The 27,859-nt window shown below is 42.3% G+C and overlaps 1 protein-coding gene across 2 annotated transcripts in view; it reads left to right on the top strand.

Annotated features, from left to right (window-relative positions):
• The window catches only part of ZSWIM6 (zinc finger SWIM-type containing 6), a 108,402-nt gene extending 104,275 nt beyond the window's left edge, over nucleotides 1-4,127 (top strand). For both annotated transcript variants that reach the window (XM_062018262.1, XM_062018263.1), the window contains one exon: nucleotides 1,587-4,127. In XM_062018262.1, coding sequence (XP_061874246.1) covers nucleotides 1,587-2,449 — 863 coding nt within the window. In that variant the 3' untranslated portion in view covers nucleotides 2,450-4,127. The remainder of the gene's footprint in view (nucleotides 1-1,586) is intronic.
• Nucleotides 4,128-27,859: the final 23,732 nt, after the last annotated feature.

The following is a 27,859-nucleotide window of genomic DNA, read 5'->3' on the forward strand; positions in this document are numbered from 1 at the left end:
CTGTGTGTCTTGATAAGGTGTCCCTTAGCTTCTGTATTCCAGTTTACCATCTGCAAGATGAGGATACAGAATCTGTCAGTGAAGATGAGTGCATTAAAACACTGCATAGCTGTTAAAAAAAACCCAATAAATCAACAGCTGTGGTATGGGGACAGTATAAGTACTTGCAATAAGGGAGCAGTTTTAGTTGTCACTAAAGGTATTTCTGGAAGGCACGTTTCCCTACTGTATTTATTTGTTTGATACATCTGAGTTGGATTGTATCACATATGTGCTTCTTGAGTTTCAGGACTTCGGAGGGTTGCTACTGCTTATTCTTTGGATTAGTTTATTCTTTTCTTTATGCTTAACAGGGAAATTAATATTGTAACATGGAAAAATACAGTTCACTTTTGCATGCCCTAAGCCAGAAGATGGTTTGTGTCTGCAAGTTTTCATGCAATACTCTTGTTCTATTGCTTTTATGTCTTTGCTAAGGTAATTGTTGCTGAGGCTGTCTTACAGATATTAGTGCCTGGGTATTATTTTGTGCAGTTGCATATTGGCAAATAAAATACTGGGTTTAGTAGTGCTTTAAATTAGTTTACATATTGTAATAGAAGTATCCCGTAAAGAACCTACAATGTCATACGAAGTACTCTTGAGACTTAAGTTGAAAAAGCAAGGAATCTGTTGATTTAAATAAAGATCTGGTATTTTCTGGCCATGCTGAGTTGTTGCAGATGAGTGAAAGGGGTGCATGGGAAACACTAGAGTCCTACAGAGAAAATGAGGACCTCTGGGTATGTTTTAGGTGGGCTCAGAGATGCGTGTAAACTACCCCTAGCATAAATAAGGCTCTCTGGTTGCCTATAAGGTTCAATTTATGGAACCCATTAATCGTTGTTTCTACATTTCTCCCCCTGCCAAACACAAACACACCAAGAATACAGTGATATTAAGGAAAATAACTATTTCAGATAATATTCAATAGTTTATATTGTGGAGACTATTTCCATGCTTAAGGATCTTACTGTTCAGGTGCATATGAATTTGATCCGAGATGTATCTGAAAAGCTTGTGGAGAGAAGGGATTTTTTCTGTGTTTTTTTTAAGGTGTGTTTAGTGTGTTCTGTTAAGTTGTGCTACAGTGTTCTATTATGAAAGGCAGTTAGCATACTTATATAACCTTTCAGGCATCCCATGTGCTGTGGGATGTGCCTTGGGAGAAGAAGACAAAATTATCTTTCAAGTGGTCAGTGTGAGGGCTGCTTCTAAGTCATGCTGTGAGACCAACTGAGCCAGAAGTTGTCAAAATTGTCTTAAATAAGAAGTAAAACAGCTCAGTTGTTGTATCGGGAGATTAAAGCTTACCATGCATATTTCTCTGTATTTCTGTGATTGCTACAGAGTTTGCAAAGTGACCTGTGTTTTCATGTCCTTTTCCGGCTGTGTTACCAGCTTTAGCCCTTATTGCTGAAATATATCCCCTGGGACGTACTGGCAGCCTCTTGAACTTTGCTGCATATGTAATCTCTTGCTTCAATGTTTGCGTCTACTAGGTTAGGTTTTATCAGTTGTGACCAATCCTTCCTTTCTCTTCTCAGGCGTTTACGCACTGGATAGTATCATGCAAAACTGGTTTACACTTTTCACTCCAACAGAAGCCACTAGTATTGTTGCTACCACAGTGATGTCCAACAGCACCATTGTCCGCCTGCATCTGGACTGCCATCAGCAGGAGAAGTTGGCTGGCAGTGCTAGGACGCTTGCTCTACAGTGTGCCATGAAGGATCCTCAAAACTGTGCCCTTTCTGCACTGACCTTATGTGAAAAGGATCACATAGCTTTTGAGACCGCTTACCAAATTGTTCTTGATGCTGCTACAACCGGCGTGAGCTACTCGCAGCTTTTTACTATAGCACGATACATGGAGCACCGTGGCTATCCCATGCGGGCCTACAAGCTGGCCACCTTGGCCATGACACATCTCAACCTGAGTTACAATCAGGACACGCACCCTGCCATTAATGATGTTCTGTGGGCATGCGCGCTCAGCCACTCCCTCGGGAAGAACGAGCTCGCGGCGATAATACCTCTTGTGGTCAAAAGTGTCAAGTGTGCAACAGTACTGTCAGACATTCTGCGTAGGTGTACTTTGACCACTCCCGGCATGGTGGGACTTCATGGAAGGAGGAACTCTGGTAAGCTCATGTCACTGGACAAAGCCCCTCTGCGGCAACTCTTGGATGCCACGATTGGAGCCTACATTAACACGACTCATTCACGTCTCACTCACATCAGCCCACGACACTATAGTGAGTTTATAGAGTTCCTCAGCAAGGCCCGAGAGACCTTCTTGATGGCTCATGATGGTCACATCCAGTTTACACAGTTTATTGATAACCTAAAACAAATCTACAAAGGCAAAAAGAAACTGATGATGCTGGTTCGTGAGCGGTTTGGTTGACAGAAATGTGTGAAGGGGATGGGGGGGGGCGGGGGGTGGTTTGTTTTTACTTGAGCCTGCCTTTGTATCCTTTTTAACTTAAAGAAACAGAGCCACACCGGTATTATATGTGTATAGTTATATTGAGTTTGCAAACTAAACTGTCATGTTGTGAAAGTTTGTGTGTTTAATTTTTTTTTTCTTTTTTTCTGTTTTATATGAGAGAAAGGGGTTAAAAAAGGTTTGGTTTACACTGAGTATATGTTGTCAAGTGGCAAAAGCCCACATTGCTCTCCTGTTCTTTCTGTATGTGTTCACAGCCTCAAAAACAAACATATATTGTAATGGCTTTAAAAACCAAACAAAACACCTCCATCCTGTGATAAGTACCTCGAATGGATTCAGCTTTACTCCTTTGTAACTCATCCTTACATTTCAGCGTATTTAAACAAACCAACAAATGAAATACTAATAGTTAAAAGGCTGACCACGTGGCTTTGCAGTGCTGTTCATCCAGAAGCATGGCACACAATGCTTGTGCATGTGGAAACTTAGCGACTGTCAACATACATTCTCAGGGATTTATCAAAAAAAAAAAATTAAAAGAATGAGAGCATTTATTGTACTGTATATATATTATAGTATATGTCTGAATATTGAAAAATATAACATTAACTAATTTATAAAAAAAAAAAGTCTATGTAATGCAAAATACTTGAAGCTGCGGTAGCTTGGTTTTAAACAAAAAAGAAAACCTATCCGAAGGACTGAAGTGCGCCTTGCTTCAGGGTTGGCTCAGGTGGTGAACTATATGCTGGGCATCTATGCAGAGCCACCTTTTGGATTGCATGGTTGGACTGATAACTAATGGGGAAAATTTTATATATATATATTTATACAACCCGTGTATACATATATATGTATACACACATACACACATGCTTGTAACAGGCACTATAGTAAAGAAGGACAACAAAAAAAAAATACACAGCCAGAGCAGCAAGCCTTAGCATTAAGAATACAGTATGCCAGAATTGGGGTTTGTGCCTCCTAGCCTAGAAGACTTAAAAAAAAAAAAAAAATCCTTTTTGACACAGAACTCAAAATGTTTTCCAAAATGATTGACATGATCCATTACGCCTTTGCAGTGAGCTAATAATAAGCTAACCTTTGTGCACAATAACATATATATATATTATATATATATATTCTGCATAGGTATTTTGACTTTGTGCAGGACAGAAAGTTGTGTAGGTATGACTGTTCTACTTTTCAGTTTGTTTTTTTAATATATTTTATTTTCTCTAGAATTACTCAAAAGCAGCCTTCTATCTTGCCTTGTCTTAATGCTTTAAAATAACCAAACTGGAGATCTAACTACCAAACTGTTCACTATATTATTAAACACCAACTTTGGTTACAGTATAGTGTCTTTATTTTAGCTGATGGTTCTGTATCCTTGTGCTTTTTAAAGCAATTTTTATGTTTTGGTGCAAAAGTTGTCCAGTGTCTCTTGTTCCCTTCATTAGAGAACATGCTAGAGGTATGTTTGTAGGTATTTTTGTTTAGAAAATCTATTTCATGCTCTCCATTTTATTTATTATAATAGGTATAAAAAGGTTGTACTTCATCACCCATGTAAACATGCTCATGAAGTTGAAAGTAATTAAGATTTGATACACTGATATCAATTTATTTATGTAACTAAATCACTGTTTTATAAACTTGTTAATGATCAACAATTTTTTTGTTTTGATTAAAATTAGTTTTTTTCAAAGTTGATTCTGCCTCCTTTATGGTGTCTGTTACTCGAGCTGAATTGTGTACGGGTAGTTTGTTGCTCTGACATAACCCAGCTTGCAACTTTGATGTGTTACGGTGGTAAGCAAAATGACCACCAAGCCCAGGAATGAAATGTTTTGCTCCTCAGACATCTGCTGAGAGGTGACAGTGTTTGCAGTTGCTGGTGGAAAAAGACCTGGTGCATCAGAGGAGGGACCAAATGCTACCTGTGACTGAAGACACATGGTCTATACGAGGAACAGGAGCCTTGACATATTGCCCTGGTAGGATGGCAATGATGTATGTGGATACGTTCCCACACAGTGGATTTTTTTGGATGACCTTGAGGGTTGGGAAGTGCTGCAAATATATACAAGGAGCGTTCTTGCTGTTCTTGGATTGGCTTTTCCTAAAGTGTTTTGTGTATTTAGAGCTGTGAAGCTCTCTCCACCCAGCATGGAGTTCTTGCTTGCTGGCTGACAGCCAACATTTCTGCTTTTTTTTGAGCCCTTGCTCTGTAGAGGTTGAGATTTCCAGCCCTCAGTGAGGAAGGGGATACAACATGGTTGAAAAGCAAAGAGGAGCTTTCTGCATTACCAACATCTTTATCATCTTATGAGTGTTACATGATGTCATGCTTGACTAAGTGACCTGCTCACTTTCACCGCCTTTTTTAGTATCTTCATCTGAAAAGAGAATTAGTGTGCAGCAGACAGCTATTGGGGTTACCAGTGTAACCAGGAATTCTTGACAGCAAGGCTTGTGTCACTGGAAGGAGGAAAAGGCCCAAATCTTTGTACGACTTGTCATGTAAAATATGAGTCTTTATCAAGCTTTGATAACAGCTCAGTTGACCTGTCCTTGTAGTACTAACCTTCTGTAGTGTCTGCAACTTCTATCCCTTCAAAGTGTTGAATCCTCATTACATTTTTGCTTTGTTGCTTTGTCACAGGTGAACTTTCTGCTACAGACAGTAGGGAACAAGAAGGAATACTCCATTCTATAATGTAGTTTGAATGGGGCTGAGGTGTTTTTTGCCTCTTACAAAGAATTCAGTGTTGAGGATATTGTGGATTACATACAATTCAGAAATGAAGCCTGTTTAAAGACCAGGCTTTAGAATTAATGCAGACCTGTTGTTTGCCCCTGCTTTTGAGTACAACAGTTTATTCTTCTTTCAGAACTGATAAGGAGTTTGTTTGCTTGTTTTCATGACCAAGTAAAATCTCATGTTGCAGTGTTGCTGCACAGTGCAGTTCACACTGTGTTAAAAGCCCTCACGGAGCTGCTCTTGTATTGTGGAGGTAGGGAAAAACAGGGAATGTGATTGCACACAAAAAAAAAGATTCCTGAGGGCTCTTTTTGGTGAGACAAGTATTTCCATCATTTCTAAAACCTATGTATTGCAATTAATTCTGAAGCATAGGAAACCTAGTCAAAATACGATGTCTCAAATTCCTTATCTTCATAGAATCACAGAATGGTAGGAGTTGGAAGGGACCTTTAGAGATCATCCAATCCAACTCCCCTGCCAAAGCAGGTCAACTTAGATCAGGTCACACAGGAACATGTCCAGATGCCTTTTGAAGACAGATACCTGTATTTGAGACATACAACAGAACACCACTGCTATAATTGTTTCCAAGTGTTTGAGTGCCTTTCAACATTCCTTTAAATGAGATTTTTTAAAAAAAATATGGGGTTGTTGTTCAGTTGAAGGGAGCTGAGCATGGTTCTTCCATATCAGAGACTGCCACTGAGTCTTCATTCTTTGGGTGATCTGAACGAAATCCTGAAAGATGTGATGATATTTCTGTGTTACAAGACTGTCTTGCAGTGCAAGAAACTGATGTTTGGCTCTTTCAGATTTCCTGTATTGATTCTGCCAGAACAGAAGCCAGAGATATTTTCCATGCCCAAATTACCTTTATTTATCTTTTTTAATGTTTCAACACTTATTTCATTTCTACACCTGGTTTTCACATTAGCAAAAATTGCTCAGCTTTTCAGCATGAAAAAGGATAAAGGCACATATAGGATACTCAGTCTTCAAGATGCAGCTGAAATCCTAGACTCTTTCCCTTGGGGTACTTTGTGTCTTACTCTCAAAGTCTTTCAATGGTATAGTGTTTGAGCTAAGCCTGGATTGCATGTACATGACAAGGAATTTACTAGACTGTTAGAGAGAATTTTAAGTTAATATTCTGAAGCTAGAGCTGGCTCTGTTTCACCATGGTTGTCTAGTAGAACAGATGGAACTCTTTCAAGATGGTGCATCTGCTAACAGGGGCAATCAGTGCTTTGGATGACCAAGTGACAGTTCTTTCAGTACAGATTCATTTTTAACTATGAAAAAGTAAAATTGGCTTCCTAATACTTTTAAGGACAGAAGATAGTATGAATGTTTTGCATTAGCAAATTTTTCTTCTACAGGAAACCCATATTCCATCATTATTATATCCATACAAAGTTCCCTTCTGCAAGCTTTCTAAAGTCTCTTTGAAAGTCACTTTTCAATCATTCTTTAGTGCTTTGTCGAATTAGTTTGAGCTACAGTTTTCTTTCAGGTTGGTCTAGTAGCAGTGAAGTTGTACGTTTAAGTGAGTGTAAGTAACAGAAGTGCATAAAAAACTGGGGTGCTGCTTATACAAAATGGAAATTTTGGTTTCTGAGTTGTGCCAGTTTAGATCCCTAATTCCACAGAGTGGATTTGCTCTAGAATGAAATTTATTTTACTGAGCTGCCTTCCATTTGATTATGTATTTTTACTGAAAAAGTTGTTCAGCCCTCAGTTTCTACTTGAAAAACAAAAGTCCTGGTAAGTTATGTACTTTTAGTGCAGGATATGGTTTGGAAAAATAGCATAGTAGCCGATAAAAGTTTACAGACTCAAAGTATGATACCCTCAGTTGTTTTCTTGCTCTGCAGTTCTGACTAGGGATAAAGGTTTCATAGACAAACATTTTCCATCTTTTCAAGTGCTTGTCCCCTTGAAAGTATACTTTTTGCAAAGGTAGGTATAGAAGCAAGGAGCACAGGCGACGAAGTTTTACATGCAGCCCTTGCCTTGTGACAATGCAATGAGTAGTGGAGCTGTAGGAGGATTACAGCATGTTAGAAGCTACACCAAATATGAGAGCAGAAGCTTTGTAAGATTCCCGATTGGAGCAGAATGAAGCGTTAGGGGTAGCTTTACTTGAGAGAAGAGGTTGCTACAGTTTCCCTCCACCGTAGAAGTGTGCACTCTCTAATGCACATGGGAAGACGAGAGCCTTACCTTGCTGAGCGTTGAGTAGCACTGTCAGCTGAAATGCTTGCGATTTATCCCTAAAGTTAGTAAAAGTAGAGTATTTTATGTTCCAAGAAAAAGGACCTAAAAAGAGAAACATCAGTTTCTTTATTTGTAGGTATCTGAAAGGTCATAGGATCGTAGATTTCTATTAACAGGTATTGGCTATAAAGAAGTGTCTTTCTAAACCCAACCTTGACAGCTTTCTGTAGTTGTTGTTGTAGAGAATGATTATGTCAAAGTACCACAGTTCTGAACTGCCCTCTTTACTGAGTTTTGTACCAACTCCATTTCATGGGTATAGCTTTCCTTTTCTTCCTCTTTAGCCCTTGTCTTTTTGTATATGTAATTTCAAGAGCTTTGCATTTGAAAAACTCTTTTTGGGAAGACAACGTGCTTGTGGTCTGATGTGGTCTGTAAAATGAGCAATGGAGCTCTTGAGCTGTGGAGCAGTGAAGAAGAGGGGTGAGATCGCTGTAGGGCCAGTGAGCTAAGACCTAAGGCAGCAGAACTGCTGGTATACAGAACTAGTACTGTTAGTCTTCCCACCACTGTCACCTTGGAATTGCTTGTCTGACCACAGAGAAGTCTTGGTTTGGCATCTCAGGAATCAAAGGCAAATCACTGCTCATAGAAGGATTTTGGAAAGTTGAAAAGTGGATTAGGGTAATTAAGGACAGACCTAAGTATTCCTCTGGTGATGTTGCTGGAATTGCATCAAGGATAATCTTGGCAGATGCTTTTGGGAGGCCTGTTAGTTACAAGAACAGTGGTGAGAGTAGTGCCAAATGCCGCCTGGTCAGTGGGCAGGAAGTATTGTTTGGAGGTTGTGGCCTCCAATTCCAGATGACTTGAATCTCTTTAAACAGCACAATGGGTATTTGTAATGCATTCTTTATTGCCTAGCTTCTCCGGTGTGCAGGGAAACAAGTCAGGCAGACTGCAGCTCCTCAGATCCATCACAAATGATGTCACCGAAGCCCTCAGTCCTCTGTCAACTTCTGTCCCAGGATCTGGCCATCTTGCTTACATGTTAAAGAACACTTGAGCAGCACAACCCAACCAACTCAGGAGGCTGCAGCAGGGAGAAATGCATGAAAAGCTTTCCCGGCAAGATCCTGTTTGTATGATGCATAACACAGTTACTCACTTCAATGACTGGAAATTGTGGTTTCTGAAGAAAGCATGATTTCTTTTGTGCCTCTGACACTTCAAACATGTTTAGTAGATCAGCATGGTAACTAAAAATATCACAAAAAAAATCACCAAAGTGGAGACACGATTGTCCTGCTAACTTGTTACTGAAAAGAACAAATGAAGAAGAGTTTCTTCAATCATGTTGTGCCTGCCTCACCTTGAAGACAGCTGTGAAAGGCAACTCTTGCTGCCAGTGCTGTGACAACCATCACCTGTCTCTGACTCACTTTGGTGGGAAATATTTTTGGAAAGTGTTTTGTTTCATGAGTTTAAAAGCTGTTTTTTCTCAAGCTGCCTGATGGCTCATTTCTAGGTATGGTGTAGATGCAGCAGCAACCATGGGAAGATTCTGCCCAGTTACTCAGGGTGTCTTTGCTTCACCACTCCTCTATCAGTACAAACGTCTGAGCCAACACATACTTTGCCTGTGCATACTTTGGTCACTGGCATGCTGCAATTTTTACATCGTTGAGGAGACTGTTTCTACTCCTGTGAGGTCTGGTCTGGGGACGTGAGTTTTGGAAGCTGATCTTTGACAACCATTCTCAGTAATGCAGGGTCTGAATTAACACTATGTGCTACAAGACTTTTGAGACTCTGCTGTAAGCAATATTGCTTGTCTGCTACATAGTATTTTAGGCAGTCTTCCATATACTATGTCTAAACCATATAACAGGCAACTGAGAGGCCTCATAGACATGTTGAGAAATTTCAGTGTGAGATGATACCTAAATACTGAAAAAGAACCTTCAGCATTGCCTGATGGAGAAGGGATTGTAATGGAAGTCTGTGCTCACAGAATGTTTACTGCTCTGTCGTCAGTCCTTTAAGGGAAGGTTAATTCCATATTATAAAGATGACCTGTTGCACTAACACAGTGGCTTTGGTTTCACAGCCTGCATTTTCCCAACTGTCACTGTACTCTCCATCTGGAATGATCCAGGACTTTTTCCAGCAATTTTTTTCCTATTTCAGTACTGGCAAGGTGCGTATGTTACTCTGTGTTCCTCCTGCTGAGCTGCATTACCTTCATGTAGCAAATAGAGTTTGTCTAGATTTGATTTGTTCCTTTTCTGAAAGCTGTGAGCCTCAAACTATTCAGTTTCTGTCTCTCAGAGATAATTAGGAACTATATATGCAGCTCCCAGTTGAGGAAAAAGAGGCCATGCTCCTGTGGTGAGATTTGATTCAGAGTTTCATGTCATTCATTTTGTGAGAATATTGACTTCCTTGCAGAGGAAACAGACAGAGGCCATGAAACCCAGAAGCTAACAAGAAGCTGCATTTTGGTTTTTTTGTTGTTTGGGGTTTTTTTTTTTTTTTTAAGAGAAGGTTTTCCAACACTTGGTCTTTCATTGGAAAGAATCAAATCAGGAAAACAGTAATTATCAACAACAGTTTGGAGTGCGTCACTAACTGCATACACTGCCAAGGCACAAGTTCTGCACTCCTAGAAAAGTCCGGGCAAACCAGACAGGATAGTTTGGTCTTTTAGTTGACTGTTGTTTAGTACCCAGATGGTTGGCTTAGTTTTGGGAGATCTAATTGAATGCACTAAAATGGCACCAACTCTGTTTATGCTAGTTTGTGCACCTGTTTGTGCTGCTGAATTGGAGAATAACACATATTTCTGGCACATTTGCCACATAGACAATCTCCCTGTGCTATCTCATTGCTCACTTTATGTTACTTACAATACATGTAGGTTATCTGTTACCAGCAGTAATCCTGAGTCTCTGTTTTCTGCTAATGGGAAATAAAATGAAAGACATTTCTAGTGTTTGGAATGGTGCTTGGGAAGTGCAGCTGCACTGATAGCTCTGAGCAGAAGCCTGAGCTTTAGCAACCACTGAGCTCAGGTCTTGAATTTGCCAGTAAATTTTGCAGAGGTTTTGTCTTTGGTGCTATTCAAAGGTGTGCTTACAGGTGAGCATGTTCAGCTGGGGCAAATGTAGACTGACCTCATGGTGTGGAGACAAGGGGCATGCCCAAGCCCAAACACTGCTATTGATCATGAGGCCAAGGTTTTCTTCAGGTTTTGCAGTTGAGTGAAACATTTGTGGACTAGTGCATGGAACAGGCTGGCTCACTAGCTGATATCCATAGCTTTGGTCTTTTCCAGCAGCACTTACATCCTGTAATGACATGCTATGACTGAGCCAGAGAGCAACAAGGGGGACAAAACAACCAGGCAACGTTTTTGTTTCTGTCCGGAACAACATATCTTGACAAACCGTGGGCATAGGTAGTCCTGGAGAAACTACTTGTTTCCTCTTTCCCTATTACTAAATGCTTCTCCTGTGGACAAACAATGGTGAGGATAAAGGCAGCGGGGTGACCCCCAGGGAGGGCATGCAACTGATACTGATAACACATTTTGCTTATGGCCTCCCTATACTGGATCATCTCTTCCTAACCCATCCCATCTCACTTCATCCCACCTGTGAGCCTGACTGACTGCTGCCTATGTGCCTTTGTTTGAAGTGAACACTTGTCTTGTGCAACTCTTTGCTTTCTGCAGATGTTTCAACTTGCTGGCAATTCTAGTGATTTTCTGTACATAAGAATTGTGAGGAATTAAACTGCTTATTGAACTACCACACTGTGGATTTGTAATTAAGTTCAGAAATTATAGAGATTTGGAACTCGGCTGTAAAAAATACTCACTGTCATGCTCAGTGGGTCCTTGATGTCTTGCTTTTCCAAACAAAGCTGGTTTTCAGCTTGCTGGGTTTATTTCACAGCAGCACAACTGCAGATCCCTCTTGATGCTACCTGAAATACATACAAGACACAGATCTCTGAAGGCTGTAGATCCACTAGTCTAGATACATCTGACTTGGGCTTTTTTTCCACAGATTCTTACACTGTGTACTGGGTGAGTGGCAGTTTCCCCAGCAGACTTCAGGGCTCTGTAACATGAAGACCAGATGTAAGTCTGGAACAGCCTTATTGATTCAAGTCTCTGGATTAGCAAGATAAGGGAGCAGATGTCTAAGGTTTTGTGTGTGAATAATCCCTGCAAAGTCAATGGTGTTGCTCCCTGCCTGAAAGTACTTTGCTAAAAAGAAGACTTGGAAGCACAGTGTCAGGTACAGCTTGCTCCTTCAGCAGCTGACAGGAGCCAGGCCCTCTGTGCAAAGCATATGATGCTGGGGGCACCTGCAGGAGTGAATCGCCACCTCACCCCTGGCTGCAGAGCTCAGCCGCATGCCCTGTCTGGAGAGGCCAGCAGGAGACACAGCACTCCTCAGAGCTTTGGGAACGGCACAGGGCAGGGTGCTCAGCAGCATGGGGAGGGAACAGACAGGCTCTCTTACATGAAGAAGCTTTTAATTTAACTTCTTCCATTTTCTTTTTAATAGCTTAAAAAGTGGAATAGGAATGAAAAATAAAACTTAAGCTGCTTCTTGGCCATTCCGTTTCACTTACCGGTGTTTTTCAAATGTATCAAGCTCTTTACACACTTGTGTTTAAAATAATTCTCCTCCTTAGTGCCTGCTAAAGGAGGTGTTCAGACTGCAGCTTGTTTACCAAATAGCTCATCATAACCTGCTGCAGAAATGTGGGTGGGGAGGATGAAGGAAGCTCCTTCCTTGGGTGAGACTCCCATGGCAGTAACATTATAGCCCTCAGGAGAAATGGGTATGGTGTAACAGCAGTTAGTTTTTCAGTTTGTAAAACAAGTTATAACTGGCTACAACCAGAGACCAGTGAAAGCAAAGAGCTATATCAGAGACTGAAGACAAATTATTCTTTTGGTTTAGATCATCTTGGGCTGCAGAACTGCATTAAATAATAAGATTCCACAAATGCTTTTGTATATGTGTGTGTGTTTCTGTATGTGCGTGCACACTTTTTAAAGTCTTGGTGTAGAAACAGATGAATTGTGTCTGTCTCTGCCAAGTGCCATGTGTTTACAACTGAGTTAGTTATAAAATGCTTTAAAGTAGGGTTTGTAATAGCAACAATGACACATTCTTAAATACATTGATCCTAATAGGCACCACTATAATAAATCCCATAGAGGCTTTAGATCTGATGTTCTGGAAGAGGATATACTTGCTTCTGCCTGAAGTCAAGCTTGTCATTTCTGTTCTTCAAGCCGTTTGAATCTTCATTGACATCTAAGATGCCCTGGATTATATCTAACACTTTAGATAGTGCCAGTATGTAACAAAGTAATGTTTGTGATATCTGAAAGCTTTTTCAGTTGCAACAGGGGAACCACAGCTCTTTTCAGAACATGTCATTTTTCCTACATATATGTGATACAGTTCATAAAGACATTCCAACTTCTTCCTGTTTTTTTATTTCCTGAAATAAATCCCAATACAGAGCAACTATCGGGGGGAGAGGGGGAGGGTTGTGTGTACTAGGTGGAATCTCTAAACTCTTGTTTTTTCTTAAAATTCCTCCCAGGAGAAACTTATCATTAAATTTGTCATTTTCTTACAGATTCTAATAGGTTTTTGACTTTCGTATAGAGGATAGCAGAGAGAAGCCTGCTGCAGCATCTGGCATTAGCTGTAGCTCAAACATTTCACCCAAGCCTTTTTGAGGGCTTTCGAAAGGGATCTTTTCCCATTGCTAGCGAGGGGCAGCCAGCTTGGGGCTAGAGCAGGGCAACCATGCAGCACAGCTGAGCAACATCCCATGGTTGCTCAGGGGTGTGAAGCTTGCCAGGGCTCACAGCCACAGGCTTCCCATCCTCTTGCATGAGGTTTAGAGACAGCACTTTTTTTTTCTGTAGTCATTTGTTGTTTTTGCATTTCCTTGCTGTTCCCCACAGAAAACATACCCTTGCTCAGGGTCTCCTGGCGTGATGCAGCCTCCTGCCCCAGCAAACCATGTGGGATGAAACTATGTTGGCTGTAGGGTGGAAAATTGTGCAGTACGTCTGAGGAGGCTCAAAGACAAGGCAGGGAGTGTTGCACAATTGGACTCTGGGGCCACACTTTCACAGTGAGGTGTAAAGGGGTCCAAACTGCTTTGGAACGAAAAGCTCGACCAGGTGCTGGTGAGAAGATGACGAAAAATCCCCATGACAGAGAAAATGAGATGGGTCACACTGTGTCTTCTGAGCTTCTAACCACCTTCTGTCGCAGGTGGTTATTACAACTGGGGCAGCAGAAAGCAGTCTGACAGAAAGAGATGACTGACTGCTTTCCCTTTGGCTGAGGTGCAGTATCACATGACTCCTTTCTTGAGAAATTCCTCCTTCAAACCTCCCAGAAGCTTCCTCGTTTCCAGTGTGCAGTAGAAGGCTCAGGGGAGGTAGGTGCTGTGTGAGTTGACAGGCAGAGAGGGGAGCAAAACAACTTTCTTCAAAACCTCAGACATGAGCTGCAGGCTGGACCGGTACAGCATGGGATGGGATGAACCGGTCCAGCCTGCAGCTCATGTCTGAGGTTTTGAAGAAAGTTGTTTTGCTCCCCTCTCTGCCTGTCAACTCACACAGCACCTACCTCCCCTGAGCCTTCTACTGCACACTGGAAACGAGGAAGCTTCTGGGAGGTTTGAAGGAGGAATTTCTCAAGAAAGGAGTCATGTGATGCCCTCAGCTCTCATGGGTGGCAGCTCTGTCCTATCCCCAAGCCAAGCAGGGGCTGAGCTGCAGTATTTGCACTTAGAATTTCACATCTGTGTGCATGAGGAATTCCTAACTGCACATAGTCTGCAAAGTAACCTGCACATCCACTGCTAAGGCACCAGATTCCTGAAAGTCTGCAGTTCGTGCATCATCTAGTATGCAGAACACCAGTACATTTAATTTAATACCATCAAGCTCCATGAGTTTATTTATCAGATTTTCCTTCCAAAGACTCAGTTGGGCCTCTAACCCACCTTCTTTTCACATCTGTCCTGGAGAAAGATGGCTTTCTCGGGTTACGGTCCTATTCTTAGGTAAAATGTTATGCCAACAGGAACCTACAGTATGTGACTCTGGTGGCATCAAGAAACAAAACCTGTGCAGCAAATTCAATCTTTAAACAAAGCTATACTTTTGTGAATGGTGTCAGTTTACTTCAATAAACTTCATAACTGCAAATAATGATGAGAAACCTGCTATATGTATTAGACCAATCACAAATACGGCAGTTGCTATGTTACCTGAATAAATCACTCATTGTGAGCTGCTTTGCAACTTCCTGCAATAATTCATAGTTCCCAAATTGAAGTTGTCAGGCAAGGGTAAGTGTTTGTATTATGCAAGTATTCAGAGACCTCCATGTGGGCCCACGTCTCCTTGCATCACCTGTGCCTCCAGTGTAGGCCTGAGAGTTGTCACAGAAAGAATCCCTCCATTCCAAACTACGGGACGCTTCCCTGATGGCTCCTTTCCATCCGAGCCTGGTACCTGTCCAAGAAAGGAGAGTGGCTGCTGCTGTGCAGTATGCTCTGACTAATTGATCCATGTCTCTATTGTTCATATAGTATCAGCGTAGTAGTGCATGAACATCCAATCTAGATTATACTAACATAATTTATGTAGTAGCTGCAAGGAAAATTAAGTTATAAGTTGGTGATACTTGTGGAATTGTTTACTGTCTTCCACAGAGCAGAATAAAATTGGAGGGATCAGGAGCAGCAGGCTATTTAGCTTTCTAACACAGCTGGATAAAACGAGCTGAATAGAGTTGCCGCTAGCACTAGGTTTCTCATCTGTGCATTTTAGTTCCCCAACAGTGGGACAGTGGATGAATTGGATCCTTTTATTAACTTGTCTCAAAGTACTAGGTAAAATTAATAAGCATAGAGAAAGAGTGCTTTCAGATCTGGAGAGAGTTAAAGAGTGCCAGAGACAACATGGACTTAAATACGTAATGGGAAGTAAGCTGCATTCAGGGGTTTGTATAATAAAGATGATGAAATCTCTAAGCTCAAGGGAGTTAATAAGCTTTTATTTTGATCTTATCTGCTCTGTAGAAATTGCTCTAATCACAGAATCAGAGAATCTTAAGGGTTGGAAGGGACCTGGAAAGATCATCTAGTCCAACCCCCCTGCCACAGCAGGACCACCTAGAGTAGGTTGCACAGTAACTCATCCAGGTGGTTTTGGAATGTCTCCAGAGGAGGAGACTCCACAACTCATCTAGACACCCTGTTCCAATGCTCCATCACCCTCACAGTGAGGAAGATTTTCCTTGTGTTTATTTGGAACTTCTTATGTTCCAGCTTGTACCAGTTGCCCCTTGTACTATCACTGGAAATCACTGAGAACAGCCTGGCTCCATCCCTCTGACACCAGCCCTCCTGTATGTATTTGTAAACATTAATGAGGTCACCCCTCAGTCTCCTCCAAGCTGAAGAGCCCCAGCTCCCTCAGCCTTTCATCGTAAGGGAGATGCTCCACTCCATCATCTTTGTGACCCTGCGCTGAACTCTCTCCAGCAGTTCCCTGTCCTTCTGGAACTGAGACAGTTCTGGGTCCAGAACTGGACACAATATTCCAGATACGGTCTCACGAGGGCAGAGTAGTGGGGAAGGAGAACTTCTCTTGACCTACTAACCACCCCCATTCTAATACACCCCAGGATGCCAATGGCCTTCTTGGCCACATGGTCACATTGCTGGTTCATGCTCATCCTGCAGTCCACCAGCACCTCCAGGTCCCTTTCCCCTACACTACTCTATAACAGTTCATTCCCCAACCTGTACAGGTACATGGGGTTATTCTTTCCCAGATACAAGACTCTACACTTGCCCTTGTTGAATTTCATTAGGTTTCTCCCTGCCCAACGCTCCAGCCTGTCCAGGTCTGGTTGAATGGCAGCACGGCCTTCTAGTGTGTCAGCCACTCCTCCCAACTTTAGTATCATCAGCAAACTTGCTGACCCTCTGTTCCCTCAGCAAGGCCATTAATGAATATATTGAACTGTACTGGTCCCAGCATCAGCTCCTGAGGGACTCCAGTAGACACAGGCCTTCAACTAGACCCTGCCCCATTGATCACAACTCTGTGCCTTTTTCCCTTCAACTAGTGAACAATCCACCTCGCTACCTGATCATCCAACACACACCTTCTCAGTTTTGCTGTGAGGATGCTTTGGGAGATGGTGTCAAATGCTTTACTGAAATCCAGATAAATCACATTCACTGCACTACCACCATCTATCCACCTGGTTACATCTTCATAAAAGGCTATCAGGTTGGTCAAACATGACTTTTCCTTGGTAAAGCCACGTTGTCTGCTCCTAATGACCTTCTTGTCCTTTAAATGCCTGGAGACAGCACCCAGGATAAGTTGTTCCATCACCTTTCCAGGGATGGATATGAAGCTGACTGTTCTGCAGTTACCTGCTTCCTTCTTCTTGCTCTTTTTGAAAACTGGAGTGGCATTTGCTTTCCTCCAGCCCTCAGGCACCTCTTCTATTCTCCACGACTTTTGGATATATCATCATGTTTACAGCATGATTTGGGTAATATTGATATTCCTGTCCATAAAATTGATATTCCTATCAATACTACCAAATATTATCCCATCTGTGTCGTAAACACATTCCCAGGCTGTGCCTCTGTGAGGATCATTGTTAAAATTCAGTTTAATACAATCTTGGCTCAGCAAAACCAAGTGATACTTATGGTGAAGATGTACAGTGCGACTATCTGGTCTTCTAAACAAGTCCTGATGGGATCATATGAAATCCATTTCTTTAAATACAGCTTACTTAGCTAGGGTAATTTCTTCAGTTGATCTTGACCAGTCTTTCCTCTCCTGTGTACCTTTCCAGAAAGACCAAGTTTAATCTGTTCTTACTAAGCTGTGCCAAGTCACGTGATCCTCTTGGCTCATACCAGAACTGACTGTGGAAGTTAACTACTATTGAGGAGACTTCCCTCCAAATGATGGTGATTGAATGTTATGGTTTGCTTGGTAAGGACTTTTCAATTAGAAAAAAGTAATCATATGGGTCTTTTTGTTTTTTTCAGAATAACCCTCTGTAATTCACAGGACACAGCAGACATCAGCCAGCTGGGATAGTGACCTGTTCAGGTTTAAGCTCTGGGAATTTCCCAGGCTTGAGTGCTGACAGGTTCCTTGCAGTTGACAGGGAGTTTGTGACATATGAGAAACACCTTGACATGGCTCCTATAAAGATAATCTGGAAAGGAAATTTTCATTCATGACAGTCTCTTGGCGGATTTCTTACAGGTAAAGCTGGTTGTATTCAGTGCTAAATCATAAGGAAGGTGTTCCAGTCCCCTGATCATCTTGGCGGCCCTGCACTGGACTCTCTCCAGCACTTCCCTGTCCCTCTTGAGCTGAGGAGCCCAGAACTGGACACAGGACTCCAGATGAGGCCTCACCAGGGCAGAGTAGAGGGGTAGCAGAACCTCCCTCGACCTGTTGGCTACACTCTTATGTGACACTGTAAAGAAGAAGTCCAAGGGGAGCTGAGGAACCTTATGTGTTGGTTAAAAATGTTTTAAAGTTAATTGTCCTGAGATGTGCATTGTCATTCATGATTAAAAACTTTTCTGGCTAAAGTCTTGTGTATAAGAGATTGTTCCCAACAGTTATCCTCACAGGTTCTTTTTCTCAAAGAGCACTGTGAGGGTAGTGCTACAAGTCTCTTCTTAGCAATCAGGGGCTGGCTTTACTTACACCTGCTGAACCAGGTAATGACTGTGGACTATTTCATGTCTTTTTTGATGACATATGTTCATTTCTTAAGTGTTATTTTAAGACTAGTTGTTTAAAAGCAGAGAGCCATCAGAGTGACATTCAGCTCATAAAAGTTTCCAGGATGGGACAGAGGGATGTCTCTGCCACTCACAAGTCTTATGCCCACTCCATACATGACAGACAAGAGTCTTGCAGTGAAAGAAGGCTGATTTCACCCAAGAGACTCCTCCCACAGCAGGCAGTTGACAAAGCCAGTTCCCAAGGCACCCAGGACTGCTTGGCTGGAGGGACATGTAAGTGCACTTTGTTACACCAGTTTATAAATGATGCAAGCTATGCCCAGAAAGGCCAAATCCAACACAGGCTGATGAAATTTGTATTAGGACTGGGACAATTTGACTGGATTTATAAATCACTTTTGCATCATAACCACCGTTGAATGCAAGAGAATGAGTAACTCCTCTCTTCACGTATGTGTCTCCTGTTATTCCAGCCAATCCTCCCCAGAATGCAAGCATCTCCTCCATTGATGTTATTTTAATATAGCAAACAAAAACGTTCCTTTTAGAGCCACCCCAAATATAGGCCGTAACTTTTTTGGAGTGTGTGATTGCAGCTTTTAAAGAAATATTTGCACCAGCTTTGTTTAGCTTGGGTAGCAAAAGTGAAGTCACGCTCTTCAGCACCAACAACACAAAGCAGATTTGCTACATGCCTTCTCATGTGATTATTTTGGTGCTTAAGTTCAAGAGAACAATTAAAACTTTTTTTCAATATAATATTTTATTTTCCCATATTTCTTTGTGTTCAAGTGGGAAGGAAGAATGGCTAAATTCACATGTAAATGATCTAGATACAATGCGTTCCTGTGTGCAGCACTGAAAGAAAATTATCTTGATACATGAAATCTGAGAGATTCACAGTCATTATGTAGGACATATCAGCAAAACCAGACCAAACACAACACTGGAGAGTTAGGCAGGAATTTGGAGTGGGACAAAAAGTCAACAATGTTTATTAAAAAACCCCGCTACCTCTATTCACTCGACAGTCATCCTCATTGTGCTGGAGATGCTCTGGATGATGAAGAGCATCAGCTACAGCACCTTGGCTTTGTTGACCTGTTACTGCGACAGGTGAGCCCTATTAATTCACAGTGACTGTAGTGAGCATTGCTTGAGGATTGCTTTTGATTGCTTTTGCCTTAAGCCATTTTTGGTAGCCATTGCAAATGGAACCATTTCTTAGAAAGTGACCAGATGGAATAAAATACATGATGGTTTTTAAAAAATAGTGATTCCCTATATGCAGCAGTCATTGTGGAAATGTTAGTGAGCCAGTTTGAGTAACTGTTTTCCAGGTATTACCTGTAAACTTTATTTCTGCATGCAAGCCTAAATGAGAAGCAGAATAACTTCCTAAACTGGAATCCAGCAAATGTTTCTGAGAGACAGCATCTCTTTAACAAATTATATGTATGCAACCCTTCATGCCTGGACTTGATCCTACACAACCCGACATTTGTGGCATGAGCACTCACTGATTTCTTCCTCCTGCTGCATTGTAGGTTACTTGCTTTGCTTTGTAGACCAGGAATTCCATGAATTAGAGCACGGGTGGAAACAAGAGGAAGAGGATACAGAGAAAAACTAAACCAACAACTCACCTGCCATGATCTCCAAGAATGTTTGCTATGGTCTTTTAAATAGCCCTTGAGTCATTGTAAGCAGTTGGTCTCAGACAAAAATAAGTGGTGCTGGAGAGGTCATTTGTGGCTATATGTTATGAAACAGCTTCAAAATTCATCTAAATTCCAGTGTTTTGTCCTTGGACAGTGCTTGTCTTCTAAATGGACATAAACATGAATTTGTCTTGGAAATCAGACACACACACACACACAAAAGACATCAGATTGGACTTTGTTCATGGTAAGCAGGGGAAAAAATCTAAAGCTGGTTGCAAGTACAAGTCGATTCAGTGACTGAATGTCAAGAAAATACAGCATAGTGCTGTAAGTGATATCCTAAGGCAGGAGAATAAGAACCACATGGTAGTGTCAGGTATCTCCATGCAGTTATAAAATGATTATGTCAAACAGATTAGGGTTAAACTGAACTTTCTGGAGCTGAAGTGGCATCCTCTTGCAGTTTAAACACAAAGTTCCTTTATTTTTTAAGCATCTCCTTTTTGTATGTGCAAGAAGTTGTCATTAAAAACATCAGATCTTATTGTCACACCCATGTTTATTCTTTTTCTCCCCTGTGCCAAATAATTTCAGCAGCCAACTTCAAGAATGGAAGTACACACTTTAGCTGGCTTTAAACACTGTGACTCCAAAGTCCTGCTATGTAGGACTGACACTGAGTTCACACGCTGGCAATTTGGCCATAGAAATTGTCAGCCATTTAAGCAGAGTTCAAACACAACTTGGCAATGCTGTTTATAGCCTGGAGTTCACACAGATAAAGATCAGGAATGCCTAGTGAGTTTTTCTTAAGTGTGCTAAAGGACAGACGCTCCTGGGTTCTGCAACGTTCTCTTTTGTCTGTTGCCACTGAAGTCTCTGGCAGTTTTCACAAGTACCACAGCACCTATCGACATCTCTTTCCTGTGAGAAGAGTATAATGATTTGGCCTGTCTGTTCTAATTTTTTTCCTTGATTTCTTTTTCCCCTCCCCAAATGATAGGCGTTTGCAGCAGCAGCATGACTTCCCAGCTGCATGTCCCCTTTGGACAGTGTTGTCTGTTTATAGTCTTCATGGTCTCTCGGCAGTGAAGGTACCTTTCATTATGTGTTGCTGTCAGCAGGCTAGCCCTTAGCCTTCCTGGTAAAGGAGTTAATATTTCACCACAAGCTGCTTCATTTTGCCCAGCTGGTTTTTCTACCGATGACCTGAGGGAGTTAGCGATAGTGAAGCAGTTGCCTGCAGATTTCACTACGCTGGGCCCCTCACAGGGCCGTGTGCCATGTACATTTCCTTTCAGTGTATGTATGCTACAGATTTCCCAGAACAGAAAAGCACTAGAAGGGTTCTGCAGGGACTGTGAGTACATGGACAGAAGTGTAAAAGCAGCCTTGAAAGCACTGGTTTAATCTCATTGAAATAAACATTTACAACTTTTCTGACCTTTTCCTGTAGATCATGTCAAGCCCTTCATCAAGTTCAGTGTGATTTAAAATTTAGAGTAATACTCCCTTCGGGCTGTTACATTAAAGTCCAGATGCGAGTGTTCAGGCTCGATCAGAATTTTTCCAACAACTTCTAAATTCATAACCTGCAGGCAATTGCAAGAAGGTTAGCTGCACATGACTATGCATTGATCCTGAAGAGGGCTCTTTGTATGCAATGGCAGAGGGATGGTGTAGTTTCCCCTTTACTGCTTTGAAACACAGATGATTTACTAAGAAGACAATTTTTGGAGAACCTGCTTTTGTTACATTTTCTTCTAATCTTTAGTTTGCAGCCTATTTTCTTATTTACTGAAATATTGTCAAGAAATATTTCTTATTACCTGAAATGTACACTACTACTGCAACATCAAATACGCTGCAGCTCTTCTTCACTGAAGGCCATAGATCTGTGTCACGGTGACATGCACGGAATCTTGTGTCAAGGGTGACACAAACAAGACTTTGAGAAACCAGCTTTGTCTCTGGTCAAAGAGGGAGGACAGAATTTAGGAATATGTTTTAAAGAAACAGCTCATATCCCTGCAGGCCCAGGGACAGGAGTGAACATGTTTCGGCTGCTTACCTACTCTACTCACTCTGGTTCTAGCAATGATGGAGTCTCTCCCAGCCTGAACTGTGTTTGCCCAACCCCGGACTCCTCTGACTAGCAGTAATGTCTGGCATTACTGTGTTGCTATTCATTCAGTTCTCCAGCTTTGACTCCATCCTCTGCTTCTGCCCTGTAATTTGCTTGAGGTCCTATGCCAGGACAAACTCCAGGCCTAGACCATACTTTGTGCTGGTCAGCAAGTGACTTTTTCCCATTGCACTGTTTTGCTAAAGCAGCTTTTGAGGGATTGGAAGACAGAAACAGGCCTTCTCTAGATGAATGTAGCTACTCAGTTGCTTGCTGAAATTTTGTCCAACTGCTGATATGTCTAACACCCCATTGATGTAATTCTTGTGTTTACTGTGTCATTTATGGTCTAGACAGCCATGATGCATGTTCCCCAGTGGCAAGCCAGCCTCAGGCCTGTTTTAGGTACCTTGGTTGTTTTGGCTAAGCTTGTGAACCCTGCTCCTGCTCTTAGCTCATACCCAGGAGTGAGGCAAGCAGGGATGCATCCTGTACTCATTCTTTTCTGGGTGTGTGCCATTAAAAGAAATTATGTATTGTGTTTATTGTTATTAATAATTTACTGCAACAGGTTCAGAATATTTTTTCTAGTCTAATTGCATCTTTTTGTTAGTGTAGAAACAAATATAGTTGAACATCTCTCCTTAAAAGGGGAGAAACATCGATGCTTGAGACAGCAAGGAAGGGAAAGAGTTTATGAGTTCTTCAAACAACCTTGCTGCTTAGAGATAACAACTCAATCCCAAACCTGTCACTCAAGTCTCACTATCCCTTTCCTGCCTGAAGGTGTCAGGAGTTTGAAGTTTGCCTGTGGATGTTGCCCCTTGCCCCCTCCCGTAACCTCATACTTACTGGAAAATCACATTGATTCACTCTGATGATGTCTCTTGCACGTCCCGTGTTTCTTCAGACTTCCCTATTCTCTTTGCTTCTGTTTTCACCTTCTTGACCGCATCCAACATTGCATGTGCTATACTGAGGTTGCAAACTGTGCTCTACTAGGCCACTCTGTGCCCCAGGATTTCTGTCCTTGCCCACAGCCATAAGTCTTTGCTGGAGCTGGGACTGCAACAAAATATCTTATTTCAGCTATAAAGCTCTGTAGCAACCCAGGAAACTTTCTAAAATCAAGCACATTTTCAGACCTTTGAATTTCATGTGAAAATGAATCATAGAGTCATTTTCTTCTCATCCTGAATAGGGAACTGCATTAAAATTGGGAAGCAAAATTATTTATAAAGCATCTTTCTTTGGTTCCTGTTAAGATATCCACTTCCTCAACTTCCCCTCTGCCTTTTCTCCTAATTTTAAGAAAAAGACACAGTTTTCCCCCATCGAAATAATGATATTGAATGTCCTCTTTTGGAGTCAAATTAAGCACTTTAATCTACTGTGAATTCTCTCTTGTAAAAAAGGCGATAAACTGCTTTATATTGACTCATAAAAAAACCCCCCAGTTCTTTGTATTACCACCAAACCAAATGAATCCACTATTGGCACAGCTTGAGGGAAAGACCTGCGTGGGATCAAGGTCTGAAAAATGAACTTGATATTGCATTTGACTTTGCCAGCCCTCAGAAAGAAAGTATGCCTCAGTCAGGTACAGATTGTCTGTCTCATCTTGGTCTTCAGTCTCTTTATCCCTGCTGCATGTTTCTCTCTTGAAGTTGAGCTGAGAAGAAACAAAGAGAAAATGTTTGAAAGGCTATAAAGGCTAAAAAGCTAAAAATCTCTGTCTCTCCCTGAGGACTTTTATACATCAAACTTCTCTGCCCCCTCCCTGAGTTGATGTTTAATGTGATTTGAGTGGTCAGTTGAGGAACATGGTCATATAGGTTTAGCATGCAGTTCTTCTTGCTTATTGTCATTTTTAGAGGTGCCAAAGGGGTGTTAACTGTACTATTAATTTCATTATTAAAGAAGCAATTATCTCACTTTGGTCACCGTGGCCTTGCTGAAACCATCTTGAAGTTTTTAGCCAAAACAGGACCATCTTGCCTTCACAAGTCTTCCTCCCTTGACTACTTTTACTGATCTCTCAGACCTGCACCTCTCAGGTCTGCACCAGAGGTAAGCTTCTACCTCTTTAACTGTGCAATTCCCACAGTGATAGGGGCATAAAGGGTGGTGACGCAGCCTTGGGCACAGGCCTGTTGTGGAGGATGGTGCCAGAGTGCCTTTTTGCCACAGCAACATTCATTGTTTCCACCAGGGTGCAGAGGAGCTGCGAGTGTTGTCCTCTTTCTCCGAGGTGACAATCATTACCTCAGCAGTGCTCCCAGCCCAGCCCCATTAGTTCTTAGAGCAAATGACCCAAGGTAGCTCAAGGAACCAAACCTGCTGTTCCATGGGGCTTTGCACTCAGTTGTGAGGCTGGACCCCACTGCTTTACTCCCCAAGTTTTATTAATTTCCATTTATGCTGCTGTTGGCTGTGCTTCTCAATAGCTAGTGCTTTCTGTGCTACAGATGGAAAATAGGGACATATAGGGAGCTGTCTTCAAATGCAAGCCTTGAGGGGCCTGAACTTGAGAATATTAGCATGCACTTGTGTTGTGTCATCAAATGCAGGCGGTAACGTAAAAGCATCTGCAACTCTATTTACAGGAGATCGTTCAAGGACTTTCCTAAGCAATGTGAAACAAAGCAGATGTGACAGAAGACTCTGCTACTCAAGCAGCTTCTCAGTACTGACGTCCTCCACCGAGCAGGAGAATATCTAAGCCATCTGATTGCCTTGATGGGCACTTGTGCCTTCATGCTGGCAGGAAGTTTCACTGCCCTCAAAGCATGAGGAAGACAAACTAATGCATTTGAGCATCCTAGGAGGGTGGGAGGGGGCTGTTTGGACTCCTCCTACTAAAGGGGGATCTGTGTGTTGTCAAAAAGAGCTTGAAATGCATTGTAAGGTCACTGTAGTGTCACCAGCAGAAGTTGTGGCTGTCCTATTGTTACCAGCCCCTAGAGAAGGGATTTCTTCCCCTGTCCCCATGGCAGAATGGGGAGTATTTGGAGATGCTTCTTTTGACTGTTTCTCCCCAGTTTTACCGGGTTGCTCCTCTGGGGTAGGTCCTCATCCAAACCAGCTGCATTTGAGTGATTAGTGCCTGCCCTGGCTCCTTGCTCCGAGGGACCCAGGAAGAAGTAGGTCAGTTGTTACTATGGCTCATGTTACAAACATTAGGGTCTGTACCAATACCAGTTAACCCTTGTAGCATCTGAATCACTGAATCTCAAGGGTTGGAAGGGACCTCAAAAGATCATCCAGTCCAACTCCCCTGCCACAGCAGGACGGCCTAGAATAGGTCACACAGGAACTCATCCAAGTGGGTTTTGAATGTCCCCAGAGAAAGAAACTCAGCAACCCATCTGGGCAGCCTGTTCCAGTGCTCTGTCACCCTCACAGTGAAGAAATTCTTCCAAGAATGATCAGGGGACTGGAACAAGATGATCAAGGGACTGGAACATCTTTCATACGAGGACAGGCTGTGGGAACTGGGGCTGTTTAGCCTGGAGAAGAGGAGATTGAGGGGAGATCTTATTAACATTTACAAATATCTAAATGGGAGGTGTCAGGAGGTTGGGACATCCCTTTTTTCTATAGTAGCTAACAACAGGAGAAGGGGTAATGGGATGAAGCTGGAACACAAAAAGTTCCACTTAAATATAAGAAAAAACTATTTTAGTGTTCAGGTGAGGGAGCAGTGGCACAGGCTGCCCAGGGAGGGTGTGAAGTCTCCTTCCTTGGAGGTCTTCAAGACCCACCTGGACATGTTCCTATGTGACCTTAACTAGGTGAACCTCTTTCTGCAGGCGGGTTGGACTAGGTGATCTCCCAAGGTCCCTTCCAACTCCTAACATTCTATGAATCTATGATTCTTCCTTGTATTTCTTTGGAACGTCTTACGTTCCAGCTTGTAACCATTGTCCTTTGTCCTATCATTGGACATCACTGAGAACAGTCTGGCTCCATCCTCCTGACACCCATCCTTTATGTATTGGTAAACAATAATGAGGTCACCTCTCAGTCTCCTCCAAGCTGAAGAGCCCCAGCTCCCTCATCCTTTCATTAGAAGGGAGATACTCCACTCATCTTGGTGGCCCTGTGCTGGACTCTCTCAAGCAGCCCCCTGTCCTTCTTGGACTGAGCGGCCTAGAACCGGCCACAATATTCCAGATGTGGTCTCACAAGGGCAGAGGAGAGGGGGAGGAGAACCTCTCTTGATCTGCTCACCAACAACCCCACCCTTCTAATACACCCCAGTCTTGGCCTTTGTTTAGTGTGAGGAAATGCAACTTACTTTCCTGGCTCTTGGGAGATAAGGGAGGATTGAGTGCTGGAGGGCAGCATGGTTAAGCAGTGACTCATTGAATCATCTATGAGGAGGAAATGAGGCAAATCAAGCCTTTCCCTCCAGGAGACTTCCCTTTCTTCTGAAGGACAATAGAAGAAAGAAACCCAAAGTGAAGAACGAAGAATGCGAACCAAGGGGGGGGTGGGGGGGGGTGGATATGGTTTAGTTTAGTGATGGGCTTGGCAGTGTGAGGTGAGTGGCTGGACCCAATGACCTTAAAGGTCTTTTCCAACTGTAATGATTCTATAATTCTATGATTGTATGGCTTTGACACACTCCAGGCATACAGAGAGCTGGAGGGAAGCAAAGATTCTGTCAGCTATTACAGAGGCCTTGCAATGTACTGTATGTCCCCTCTGGTGATGAGGAGTGACAAGTGAGAATCATTTCCAGGGGCCGTGGGAGAGAAGTAATTGAAAATATTAACAAAGCACCAGATTCACGGCATCTGCTCAGGGCTTCCCACGTAGACCTTGCATTGTCTAAAAATCCAGGTGTCCAACATAAGCAGGGCAATTCAGAGGTCAAAACAGGACACGTGCAATCAATGGGAAGGGTAACACAGCTTCAAAGGGTAAACATCAAATTCCCAACACTGCCTAGACAACAACCTGTAGCCAGTCCACAGGAGATGTGAAGCCAAATATCATCCTCCATTCCTAGTCCTCCACAGTACCTCCGTCACAGCTGTACCCTGGGTGCTCTGGTGCCTGAGTGCTTTTCATCATCTCAGGATCTGAGTGCAGCAGTCACCTTAGTGCAGAATGAGCAGGCCTTGCCATTTGGAACATGTTTTTCATTGTGCCAGTGCTACTGTCTGTCATTGACCTTGCTGCAGTTCTGAAAATTTCTCCAGAAAAAGTCTTGTGTCACTGCTACTTTCTCCCGCCAGCCAGGCTTCGAGGTTATAAAATCCTGAGGGTTTTGTTTGTTTTTGCTTTTCTCCCCGCCCCTCCCCCCCCTCCTGTCTTCAGGAAACATAATTTTGACTGGTGAAAGGGAAACTTTCAAAATGAAGGGTGAGTGGTGTCTGTACCTGGAGGACTCAGCTGGGGACGGATAGCCCATAGGAGCTACAATGACCTGAGAAGGAAGCTGAACACAGATTTCCCATCTCCTAAGTAAGTATTCTGCCCAGTAGGCTAAGACCTGACTTTATTTATTCATTTACATTTGCAGTATTGTTTCACATTTTATTGACTGCACACATGATCACACAAAATTTATTCTCTTAGGAACGTGCAAAGGAATTAGAAATGTTATAGATGTTGGTGAAAATGTGTGTATAACTGATTGTTCTGATTTTTAAAACCTGCAAACTGAAAATACTTCTTGGTCTGGCGAGAAAAAATGCCGTTTGGCTTTTGTG

Source organism: Colius striatus, chromosome Z (assembly GCF_028858725.1).
Source record: "Colius striatus isolate bColStr4 chromosome Z, bColStr4.1.hap1, whole genome shotgun sequence".
In the NCBI taxonomy this organism is placed as follows: Eukaryota; Metazoa; Chordata; class Aves; order Coliiformes; family Coliidae; genus Colius; species Colius striatus.